The sequence below is a fragment of the Gallus gallus genome, chromosome 1 (genome assembly GCF_016699485.2).
Source record: "Gallus gallus isolate bGalGal1 chromosome 1, bGalGal1.mat.broiler.GRCg7b, whole genome shotgun sequence".
NCBI classification, from domain to species: domain Eukaryota; kingdom Metazoa; phylum Chordata; class Aves; order Galliformes; family Phasianidae; genus Gallus; species Gallus gallus.
In genome coordinates, this window is record NC_052532.1 from 130153011 (window position 1) to 130165716 (window position 12706).

Consider the following 12706-nt stretch of genomic DNA (forward strand, 5'->3'; position numbering starts at 1 on the left):
AACTACAGGAGTCTTACCACATCCACTGGCCAAGTAACTGTTAGGATCCAGGGATAGGCAATGAATTTCTTGTACTGCAATCCAGTTTCCTGCAATGCATGAGAAAAAAATTTAAATGATTTTCAATGAAGTGTCACAGTGAATTCATAAAGATAATAATAATAAAAAAAATAATACAAACCATGCATTATATCTAAAAACCTATTACAACTTAGGACAATTTGTACCATATATAGCTCACGCAATCCAATGCCTTAAAAAAATCGATACCGTTCTCATTTCATTATTCTTTATTTATAAGCAATGATGGAAAGAAAAAATGCTTTTTTTAATAAAAAAAAGTTTTCTTGCTACAAGTAAGAGGCAATCTGCTTTTAAAATTTACAAGAAAACATATATCAAGTATAATTCCCATAGTTAGTTCTAATATACACCTTCCCAGCATCTCTCAGTATACATTCCTTTCTAACACCTCGTAACTAGGTACTGTCAAACAGCTACAGTCTTAAAACAAAACACACATACTGAGCTTTTGAAATTATAGAGAAATGTTTTCAGTTTCAGAGATGTTTCCTCAAATCTACAATTACTACAAAACAAAAGGCACAAAATCTGTAGTTTTTATTAGACTCAATGAAGCACTTCTATCGCCACCTGGCTAAACACTAATGCAATAAACTTATTTACACTCTCGGTAATTTTTTCAGCAATGAAATGGGAGAGGAACCTATAAAAGCATCATAGAAGGGTTTGGGTTGGAAGGGACCTTTAAGATCATCTAGTCCCAACCCCCCGCTATAGGCAGGGACACCTCCCAGTACACCAGGTTGCTCAAAGTCCCATCCATCCTGGCCATGAATGGCCCCAGAATAAACAACTGCTGCAAGAAATAAAATTTATACAGGAAGAAAAGCAGCAAAAAGAAACAGAATAGATTAAGAAAGAGAGGAAAAAACAAAAAAGCACCAGTTCCTAAAGACAAATCTGTCTCTCCAGTGAGGAATGTTGTGGCCCACAAAGAGTACACAAATGCCTCTGAATCACTATACTAAAGCCATGTGCTTCCAAGACCCATACAAGCTACCTCCTTGAATACCAGTGAGAAGAGTCTAGATTCCTCTTCCTCATTCCATCCCATTAATTATTTTCACATATGGATAAGATTTCTCCGAGCCTTCTTTCCAGAACAGAGTCTCACCTCTCTCAGCCTATCCTTAAATGAAAAATCATTGATTATCTTTGCGGCCCTTCACTCGACTCCATTGTGTAAACCCGTATCTTTCTTGTACTGGAGAACCTGGAACTGTGCTCAGCACTCCAGATGAGTTTCTGTGGTATAAGCAGAGAGGAAGATCACCCCTCTCAACCTGCAACAGACGCTCTACCTAGAGAAGGCCTTCTTTGCTGCAAAGGTACGCTGCTGGCTCATGTCCATCTCATCACCTACAAGGACACAAAGATCCTACTATGCAAGGCTGCCTTGCTGCAGGGTGGCCTTGCTGGCCACCAGTGTGCAACAGTGCGTGTAGTTATTTCTCCCTAAGTACACAGTAATTCCTGAAGTAGAACTTCATGAGGTTCTTCTCTGCCCTATTCTTCAGCCTGTTCATAGAATCATAGAACACTTAAGAATTGGAGAAACGTTACAGACAGACAACTCCCTCAGCTCTTGCAAGTGCATCCCATCAGGGCCCATGGACTTACTGGTGCTCGGTTTGCTTAAGTGCTCCTAATCTGATCCTCCTTCTGTTCTGCATCCTTTGTCACCAGGACTGCTGCTTTATTTAGCAGCACGGCCATGTTTTCCTTAGCTTTCTTTTCAATGTTTATATACCTGCAGAGTCTTCTCTTCCTCCCCTCACATCTCTTGCCAGATTCAACTCCAGCAAAATTTTCCACTAAAATTAACAACAATTTTGCAAGGAAGAATGGTAATTCTCTGCACTCTCATTACTACTTACAGCATTATCACAGTTCCAAAAAATATTTTTTAAATGTAAATAGACTTGCATGGCCCTACTTCTCAAGTAACTTAGTTATTAAATCACGTTTCCATTTTATTTGTTAAAAAGATAACTCCATGAGAAAAAAATTGCAAACACAAAGAGGAAACAACTCATTTTAAAACAACACTCTGCTTGGCTCTTACCATACATCTGCTTTAAAAAAAGGAGTTTAATCTCAAAACATTTTTTCAATCACCTGATATGTGGTTAACATAAAAACGATTGCGCCTCAGACACCATTTTTTCTATACTAATTTGATAGTCATAATATATCAGAAGTAAATCAAACAAGCTGTCAGACATTATCTTTAGGAATATTTCATTCTATACAAACTATTTTAGGAATTTATTTTGCAGTCAGTCTATTTAAAAACAGATCAAGAGAACGTCAGAACTCACTCTAAGTCTTTTGAAATTTGGTATCTAACACAGGGATTACCATCTAGTATTTTTCATGAGTAAAATGCTTCTCAAAAGTAGCACATTAAATTACTGTCTCAAAACCGAAGTCAAGTCTAATGTCAAAAATGCTGCTATCATAGCAGGCAGAATACAGCTTCTGAGACAGCTGTAGAATCTTTCTTTTTACCTACCAGGACAGGAAAAACAGTTACAGAGCAGTAACACACCCATAGTGATGATAATAATCACATCCATGTACCTTCCAGAGTATGTAGCCTATCATGAGTGCTATTTGGGGTTCATTTAGTTGGGAAACAAGAGCCAGATTACTAACTCACATGGCCAGACATTTATCAGGTCATTTCTGTCAAAAGTTAGAACTGTACTAGCTTTTGGACTAACACAAGGAAAGACACATTAGAAATTCCCACAGAGGATGAATTTGCTACAGCAGCTGGTCTTTGAGAGATGCTCAGTTAAAGCAAAGCTGATGGCTATAGTTCGTCAAATCAATTCAGAGGGGAAAAAAAAAAAAGTACAGAAGCAATTGTGAGAGTGCTGCAGAAAATCTGATGTTGGTCCACTATAAGTTGCTATCAAAAGAACTCTTAAGACAAAGACAGATTCAGAAACATCAAGTGTACTAGCCCTAATAACTCTGAAAGTAAAAGTCACTTATAAAAAAAAAACATCGTGATACTAAAATAGGTCATTACAACACCAAATTTCTCTTGTGAGAAAATAAGATTGCTTTCCTGAAGAAAGGAAGTGCAATAAAACTCCTGATAAGGAGTAGGAACTCCATCCAGGTTTCTTATTAAAGTGAATCCTGCTGTTTTTATATATACACACACACATATATATACATACACACACACACACACACAAGAAGTCACAAAGTCAAAGCCACACCTACCTCATCAAAGGTTTCTGTCATTTTTTGCATGACATCCATCCTGTTTGATGGAATTTTGTTTGCATCTTGTTTGTGTGAATTCTGAAACATCTCTGCTGTTACCACACCTAAACAAGTGATTTTTAAAAAGAATACTGAGAACCACATAACATTAACCACAGTAAGAATGCCACGTCAAATTTAGAAATACCAGAAGATATGAGTTTACACTGGCGTGGGCAATATATACACAGGGAGACATGTAAAACACAGATGAAATGGAACTAAAATACAAATTAGAGAAATCAATCCTGTGTTTTCTTGTGTGGCTATCTGGTTACTTGCTCTAGCAACCAAAAGGGCCAACTGCATGCTGTGGTGCATCAAGTTCAGCCCTGCCAGCCATTCCTGCTCTGCACTGCTGCAGCCTCAATTCAAGCACTGTGTGCAGGTTTGGGCACCACAAAACATGGATATAGAGCTATTAAGGGGCATTAAAAGGAGGGCCACAAAGATGGTGAAGGATCCTAGAGGACAAGGTAAGTGAGGAGTGGCTCAGGTCCCTTCTGTTCAGCCCAGAAAAGAGGAGACTGAGGGGAGGCCTCACAGTGGCCTACAGCTTTCTCATGAGAAGAACAAAGGGGCAGCGCTGATCTGTTCTCTCTCATAACAGCAACAGGACCCAAGGGAATGGCATGGAGCTGCATCAGGGAGGGTCAGGTTGGGAGTTATCACCAGAGGGTGACTGGTCCAGGAACAACTCTCCAGAGTAGCAGTCACAGCCCCAAGCTGCCAGAGTTAAGGAGTGTTTGGACAATGCTCTCAGATGTAGAGTTTGAATTCTGGGTGGTCCCATGTGAATCCAGGAATTGGACTCAATCCTTGGGGATCCCTTCCAACTTGAGATATTCTATGATTCTGTTCTCTCTGTCCATTCATTTATTTCAAAGATTTGCTAAAACTCAGCCCACTGTTAATCAAAGACACCAAAACATTTTCCACAGAAGGCATACTAGTTAAAGAGCCAGAAAAAGAATTTGATGTGCAAGAGGTATATTCTAACTGCTAACAATCAGATGTTTTAAGCAAACAGAATAGTCTTCTTAAATCTTTTATTTGCCATTCTGAAGCTTTTAGCTAGCAAACATTCTTCAGATTACTCTCACCCACAGGCAATCAAAAAAGCTCTTAAGAGAGTCAATTACCTTGGCAGCCTGAGCACTGAATGAAGAAGTTGATCAGATCTAGAAGTGCCACATTCCTGTCTTGTTTGTAAGCTTCAACCCAGTCATCTACCACAGACTAGAACAGATTAAAGGAACTCATTAGTCAAGAGCTGAACACAGCATGCTACACTTCACTGAGGACACCATAATGGACACAAACATTCTACTGTCTCCATTAAATTATGAAAATAACAATAAATTCCACATCATTTTGTTCCATTTCTAACAGAACATACAATAGGCTCTTTTGAGACAAAATGAAGCCTTGAACTTTTCATTCCCAAGTTCTGCTTGAGCCAATGTTACCATTCACAGACTCTCTGTTCCCTGTTAGGGAAAACAACTTCAGCTTTAATAAGCTTAACACACAAAAAGCAAAACATCCTTCTCCTGATTTCTTGCGACCCGTGAAGTAACAGATTCACTTTAAAAAAAAATAATAATAACTTCTGCATCATTAGTAATTAGTATCGGTCCCCCCCCCATGTTCTCTTCTCCTCTAGTACCTGGTCTGTGCAGAAGGCTGGAATAGCCCACTTAACCCAGAAACCAACCCTAAATTTCACTTCTACCCAAGTCGAGTCTACAGCCTGTATGGGACAGAAGGCCTGCTGGGACGAGTCATCCAGCCTTCAGCCCACCTGCAGTGCCACACAGGTCTAACAACCTCCAGCAGCAGCAGCCTGCACTCAAGCTGCTGCCTTCTCAAGTCCTTCCCATCAAGTTTCACCCAGCAGAAGTGGGCTCTTCAGGGAGCAGTACTCGAGATAACACAGCTGTAAGCACAGAAAATGCCCATCCAGATGCAGATCGTGGAAACACTAGTGCCTCACATCCAAAACAGAAATATGCTTTTCACATATGCATACATGCACTTTATTTAGAGACATTATATACTGGAAGCATACGTATGACTGTAAAAACAAGTGATGCTCCAGTTTTTAATCTTCCATACACATATAGAACATAATATACAGATATGAACACGCTCATATAGAGTATGGGGAGGTGGACTTCCTCACACTGAAGAAAACTGCTAACCAAACAGAAGCACAGGAAAGCTGATGATTACAAAACATGCCATCAAATTGCACTGGAATGGGGTTAAAAGAAAACTGCTAAAAGAAAGGCTTCCTCAAAAAAAAAAAGAAAAAAAGGCCTGACTTTCAGAATCCTGAACAACAACATTTCTTCCTGTTAATATTTTCTGTACTTTCTAAGATTACTGGCTTTTTACACCCAGACATTGCTTAAGCAAGACTGCTTTAGGTACATACTTAGGTGGCTCCAAAAGTAATGCCTCCTACTTATTTCCACAGAATCTACAACAGATACAAAGAGCACAATAACACTATTTGATAGAGCAAATTCTCAGCTATAAGGCGCCAGTTTTCAATATATTCACCAAAATTAGCCATGCGTTTTCACCAGCAAGGAATGAAAGCCTGCATGTTGAGCTCATAAAAAGCTGCATGGCTTGTCTTCCACATCACCACTGCTGAAACGCACCACCCACCACCTCACTGTGCTCACATCCACTCTTTGGTCTCTCAGCAAGCATTAACAAACAACAGTGGGTGCCGTTTTTTATCATATGGAAGAATTCAATGACAGACTTTTGCTTCATTCACACTTTCATGTCAGACACCATTTTGTCAGAATGTCCTACTGCTATTGGTTGCACAGCAACAAAATGTAACAGAATACTGGCAGGAAGACTCAACCCCTTCTGCCATACTACCTCTGCTGGATACTGCCAAAATAATACAATAGGATGCACTACTTTTGGAGAAGCCCTTGTATGTCCTTCCTCCTTTTAAATATCATTGTCACTAATTGAATGAAGATCCATTCTTTGCAAGAACCGTGCCCACGCTAGTTTTCCAAATACACATTTCTTACAGAACAAAATTTCAGCACTCCAGAGTACAACTAATTGAAACAACCACTGTTTTCCCACCTTCCCTCCACCAACTCCTCTCAGAACTCAGAGCTGGAAATACCTGCATGGCCCGCTTCCCCATGCTAACCACTTCAAACAATGTAACTGCCTCAACCACTTCTCCATTCTGCAGCTGGCTCACTCTTCTACTACTGGAAGAATTTCTCCTTATGTTTTCACACTGCTCTCGGACCTTCCGTTTTTCTCTCTGAAACGAGTCAAGCAAAGAAAGTACATGAGAAAATGAAATAACAGCCAATCACAGATAAATTAATTATTCCTTAATAACAAGTTTGCTTTGCCCTAATTGTAATGGTTTGCCCAGACTGTTAACTACTAAGCCTCAATGAGATTGACATGGCGTCATGAAACATGACTACAAGAAAAGGATTTACCAGTTTGAAATTTTTTCCTCGACAAATCATAAACATAGCAAGGTGTAACTAGAAAGAATCTAATGAAAGAAGCTTCTGAACAACTGTGTAATACCCATAAGGCATTTTTCAATGGTAACTGTAATTTCTGAAGAGTCATAGGTATGCATAAAAGCTCCCCTGCACCTCTTCACTCATAGAGTAAGCAAACCACCTGCAAACTAACACCAGTTGCACAAAACGCACAGCTAAGGAAGAACACGCACTGAAATGAAGTGACTGTTCAAAAGACAGTACTGAAACTCTGATGCCATCAGAATCTGGGGGTCAAGCTGGAGCCACTGACCAGGTTCTGGATACCCTGCATTGCAATTGTTTTCTGAAATACTCAAATTTTTAACAATTGAATGTGACAAAATAAATTCTATAAACAAAACAAACAAACAAACTTACAGATGTTTTCAGGTTGCCATTTCTCACAGAGCTGTTGTTCTGCACAGTACACTCAGGCACAGTCTCATCATGGACAGTGTTCTCTCTAAAGCATAACAAGGACATTGAGGCAGTTAGCAGTGAGAAGAACCAAAACACATAGATACAAACCACAGAAGAAAACAAGAGCATACATACGTATTTTAATATCCCTACCAATACAGAATGGCTTGGAAAAGATGTTATTTTGTTACTTAAAAAAAAAAACTAACTTTAAAACTATAATAGAAATTTGGAGTCTTTCTCAAACTATTACCTTTCCTAGAAGATACACAGGTAATTTAGAGAACTAGTGAAACTATCAAGGACATCAAGGAAGGAGAAATTAAGTAAAAAAATAAAAGAAAGCAAATAAATGAAACAGAAAGCTGATGCTGACTTTAAGCAGCCTGTAAGAGCTTTGCACTATCAATCAATAATACAAGTACACATCTACTTTGTGGATCCTCTACACAAGAGAATAACGTCTGATGGATCTACAGCTTAACACGAGAGGAAGTCTTACTTGCTCTGTAAAACATGCTGAAGAAAAAAAAGACACACAAAAAAAATTATTTTCATTTGCAGGTCATTGCTAATATGATGGAAGAATAATTTTATAAACAAAGATGCACCTTTTGGGGGATCTGAAGCCATACATTTATCTGCAATGAAATCATGCCATTTTTCAGCATTCCCAATGCTAACAATATGCTTTGCGAAAGGTCATGTTTGAGCAGACGAGCTAGATCCCACTTGTGCAGCAGGTCCAGTACTGGTGGCTGGCTGCTATGGCCTCCTTTTAAACTACGGTGGCCAGGACATGAAGCCAGTTGACTTGTACTATAAGAAGGCACAAAAAGAAAGTAAACATGAGAGTGCACAGTCACTTAAATTTTCATGATACTGCTGCAACAAGAGAGCGTACTAACACAAGCGAGCACTTTACAGAGAACACTACAGTGCGTTACACTGTCAGATGCAGTCAATTCTCCAATATCCAGATGGAGAATTATGTGTGCTATGGACGCAGAGCCAGCTTGAGTCCTGCTAGGTTTCTCAATGTCAGATAAGCACCATTCATCTTCCAAAGACAGCTTCAGTCAGATAATGACTCTGCAAAGCAAATCCCGAGGCTGTGTACCATCGGCTGCAGGACGCAGGTCCTGGTGTTACTTCAGTGGTGAGAAACTTTTATTTAAACATGGCTGTTTACTTCTTGAACCTGTTGGAACACCGTCCTGTAAGTGACGCAGAACTGGGCTTCTGAAGATTCCCATGCTGCTGCCCAGACTCCACAAGAATACATCAAATTTCTAAATAAAATCATGCAAACGTGCATACCTCCTACAGAGAAAAATCCAATGACTCCCCACGAACTTCTCCTAACAGAAAAGTTTAGAACGTGCCATACTGCTGGCAGATGGTAGCCGGGAAAATGAATAAGGACAAACCAATCCTTAGATCAGTTATCTAGATTTCCGCATGCAATAAAAGGAAAGAACTGTACTTCACAACCAAGTCAGCACGCCATAAACAACACTTGGCAGTTTTCAGAACGTTCTCTTCGATTTGTGATTGCGAACCACAGAGATTAAATATCTCAAGCGCTACCTAAAACGTCCTGCTTCTAAAGAACAAGCAACAAGATGTCTTGCTTTTCTGATGCCTGTTAGTTCTTCTCAGACCACAAATAAAAAGGATCTGAACACGTTTGACAAGGAGCTGCCTCTCCTATGCAATTAAACATTTTTATTCCTAATTTTTTTAAACAATATTACAACATCAGTGCTGGGCTAACGTGTTCATACTTGTGCTAGAACTGCAGCTCAGATGCTAGCTGGCATTCTGTTACGTGTTACCTGTTTCTGCAGTTTACTTCAATATAATATGCAACGTACTCTCGAGTCTAAGTTGAATTAAAATATTTAAGTGATGAGAGAAAAAACAACCACGCTGCTGTAGGACATTTCAGCCAAGCACTTGTCTGAACACATGCTGCTTTTAACATCTCCATCCAGATTATACCTGACTGAAGCTTTAACTCATGCAGCTCTTCCCCAACAGCATCCTGGTGGTCCTGAGGCTGTGTGCAAACGTTATGCACGCAGAAAAATCACTTTCATATAACAGCCCACTGATCCTGTGCTGCTACTTTTGTCAGCTTATGCCAGGCAAAATCTGCCGGTAGCAAAAGGGTTAACAAAGTGAATGCTTGGTATATGGAACAGCAGGCTTACCAAAGCTCAGTGATAATGAGAAGACTGTTGACCTACAACTTCCTCATGTGGGCTAACAACTCTAATAAAACAACAGCTCTGTGATGAAACCAGTCAGACTAACTTTCACACACGTGCTAAGCAAAGCACCGCTGAGAACAACCAGGGAACGTAACTGAGCACTGAAGAAGTACTAAAAAGCCATTTAGCTTCTGAATCATTTTGGCTATCAGTGCACCACAGCGCTTAAAAATGACTTTAGAAGATTCCACATCATAAGCCCCTAAACAATAAAACTGCATGGGGGGAAAAAAAAGTTATTAAGAGCCTTCACAGCTTGATCCTGCTTTAGAAGGAAAAAAAAAGGGCCTTTTCACTTTGGTACAAACTTCATTACGAACTGGAATGCTTTATTGTATTTAATGTATTCTTTAATTGCCAAAACTTTTAGGTTGATTTGCATTCCTTGAAAAGCCTTTAGATCTTATTTGGTCCCTTCATATTCAGCTGTAAAAATCCCTGTACCTGGAAACTTTCAATTTTGGCAGAGATATTTCAAATGTCATATATGATCAGTATTCATATTTCTCTCTTCTTTTTTTTTTTTCTTTTTAATATTGCTATTTCCACTAATGCTATTCATAAGGGAGGTGAACATCTGCCCCGATTAGACCAGAGTCTACAAACTGAAGCCACTCTAAAATTAAGTATTTCCATTGCTTTATCTGCACGACTATGATTCTTTAGAAGAAACTGTAAAAAAGAATTAAGACACCCTCTTAGTTTCTCAAGCAAAACAGGAACTACTGTATGTAGCCCTAAGGATGACACAATCATTACTGCAACGATCCTTATGCAAAGTGTTATTTCTAACACCTTTTCAACTACATGAACATAACAGGAAGTACAGCAAATTTGGAAGCAACGTGTTGTTTTCTTTTTGACATACCTAAACCCACTGCCTTGTGCAGTAAGGAATTCATTCAAACCGGTAAGGAACACTTCCCAGCCATTTTGTTTCTGTCAGTGATCATTACAAAAAGCACAGGCAGAATGCCATTCCTATCTCATCATAATTCTGACCTGGAGACCCTGCTACATATGCCTCACAGGCACACTTCTACCACACCTTCCTGCCACAATACAGTCCTTTCAGTAGCAGTAGAAGTGTTAGTGATGAGATAAATACACCTGAAGCAGGAAGGAAGCAAAGCCCTTCTTTCAGTCCTCAAACAATGCTACTGTGAGAACTTCTGAGTTCAGTTGTCCCAATTTAATAAGTGTTTCGAGCAGACTTAGAGACTCAAAAAGAAAGCTACCTCCTTAACACTAAGGTTACGTTCCTGTGTAGGCCAATTGTTCCTTTTACACTACTGGACAAATCCTACCAGTAGAATTTTTCCAATTAAGTGTTTCACCTTTCTAAGACAACATCAGAAGTTCAGCTAAACAATTGCCGGATGCCTTCCTGCCACTTTTGACATTGCAAGCTTGGCTGCACTGATCGGCATCATGGACTAAGGGCAGTGCACCTCCAAAAGCTTAGGGAAACAAAAAGACCTGAAGCACGCCTGCTCAGAAGGTGACCAGAACAGGACAAGCAACAGTGAGTCCAAAATGATCAATGCTGGATACCTAAGAAGTTTCACACTTTGAAACTACACAAGATATGCCCACGTTTATCAACTTTACTATATCTGCTCTCTTTACTCCCCTGTACCATTCTTTAAGGAATACATACAAATTTGATTTATTGATCACCTCAGCTTGATGCCTAAAAACACACACTTTGAAAGGTGGGGGAGACTTGACATATCCCTGTGAAAGCAGCTACAGACAAGTACATCTTCTCTCTATGCCCTGTGATGGAAAGGAATACGCAGTGCCAACAGGCAGACCACGTATTAACTTAGCACTCTTCCATTTCAGCACTCCAAATGTTACTGAACTGAACATACATGCCAAGACCGTAAATCTGCTCATCTTTATTCCCAGAATCACAGAATGATTGGGTTGGAAAGAACCTCACAGCCCACCCAGCCCCAACCTCTGTCATGGGCAGGGCTGCCCCCACCAGCTCAGGCTGCTCAGGGCCCCATCCAACCTGGCCTTGAACGCCTCCAGGGATGGGGCACCACAGCTTCTTTGGGCAGCTGTGCCAGCACCTCACTGCCCTCTCAGTGAAAAATTTCCTCCTAATATCTAATTCAGGCTAGGTTTAGTTGCACTCCAATGAATGAGGCACAGAAATAAGACCAAGATCAGCATAAAACACCACGCTTAGAGGATGCTAAACAATACACCAAAGGCAATAAAACACAGACACTGATAACAAGCCCTAGCACATCACAAATACCCCTTTTAACCATCACACCCTCCAATGACACATTCCCCCATAACACAAACTCAAGGGACAGCACCCTCAATTACCAAAAACCCCGTGTCGGGCCTTACTTGTGGCTGGGGAGGTTACTGGCTGCGTTGGGCTCGGCTATCATTTCCACTACATTATTTCAGCAGCATAGGCAGCGAGCTAACCCGACCGGCACCGCTGCTGAGGGAACTTGGCCGCGCTCAGAAGTTAACGGCACCGCTCCTCCGGCGCGGCTCTCGCGGGCAGAGCGGCAGCAAACTGTCGAGGGAAGAAAACGAGAAAGGTTAATTGCAGATTAATTCATTAACTCCTCAAGCACCTCCAAGCGGCAGGACGGAACACAGCTCCGGGGGAGAAATTCATTCAAAGAGGAAGGGCCGGGGGTGGGAGCCCCGCACCGGCGGGAGCCCCGCACCAGCTGCTCCCCGTGCCCTCACGTAGGCCCCTTCTTACTGAGGTAACGTCCCCGGCCCGCCGGGCCTGGGCGCATACACGGAGCCGGACGACAACGCTGAGGCGACGGGCGCAGCGCGGCCCAGCCGACGGCAGCGGGAAGAGAACGAGGACGAGCAGGGAGAGGCCGGTCTCGCTTACCTGCCCGCTCTGAGGGGACGTCACCCCAACGGCCGAGCGTACACCCAAACCACCCTCCCCGCCGGAGCCGTCCGGGCCTCGGCCCCACAGCCCGGCATCAATCACGGCCGCCCCTCAGCCAATCAGCGGCGGGGACAGCGGTCACGCGGGGCGGGCCGCGCAGGCTCGCAGATCGCCGCTGCCGTGCGGCCTCCGTAACGTCC

General features: G+C 41.5%; 1 protein-coding gene across 4 annotated transcripts in view; it reads right to left on the bottom strand.

Annotated features, from left to right (window-relative positions):
• Positions 1 to 12617, bottom strand: part of STAG3 (stromal antigen 3) — a 58187-nt gene extending 45570 nt beyond the window's left edge. For 3 of the 4 annotated variants that reach the window (NM_001277835.2, XM_015277701.4, XM_040699030.2), the window contains exons 1-7: positions 12504 to 12617; positions 11990 to 12167; positions 7299 to 7383; positions 6533 to 6679; positions 4509 to 4605; positions 3325 to 3431; positions 18 to 89 (exon numbers count right to left, since the gene is read on the bottom strand). In NM_001277835.2, the coding sequence (NP_001264764.2) occupies positions 18 to 89; positions 3325 to 3431; positions 4509 to 4605; positions 6533 to 6679; positions 7299 to 7383; positions 11990 to 12033 (552 nt within the window). In that variant the 5' untranslated portion in view covers positions 12034 to 12167; positions 12504 to 12617. Of the gene's footprint in view, positions 1 to 17; positions 90 to 3324; positions 3432 to 4508; positions 4606 to 6532; positions 6680 to 7298; positions 7384 to 7951; positions 8160 to 11989; positions 12168 to 12503 lie in introns of all 4 variants that reach the window. The other variant, XM_015277703.4, reaches the window with a different exon arrangement.
• Between the last annotated feature and the right edge of the window lie 89 nt (positions 12618 to 12706).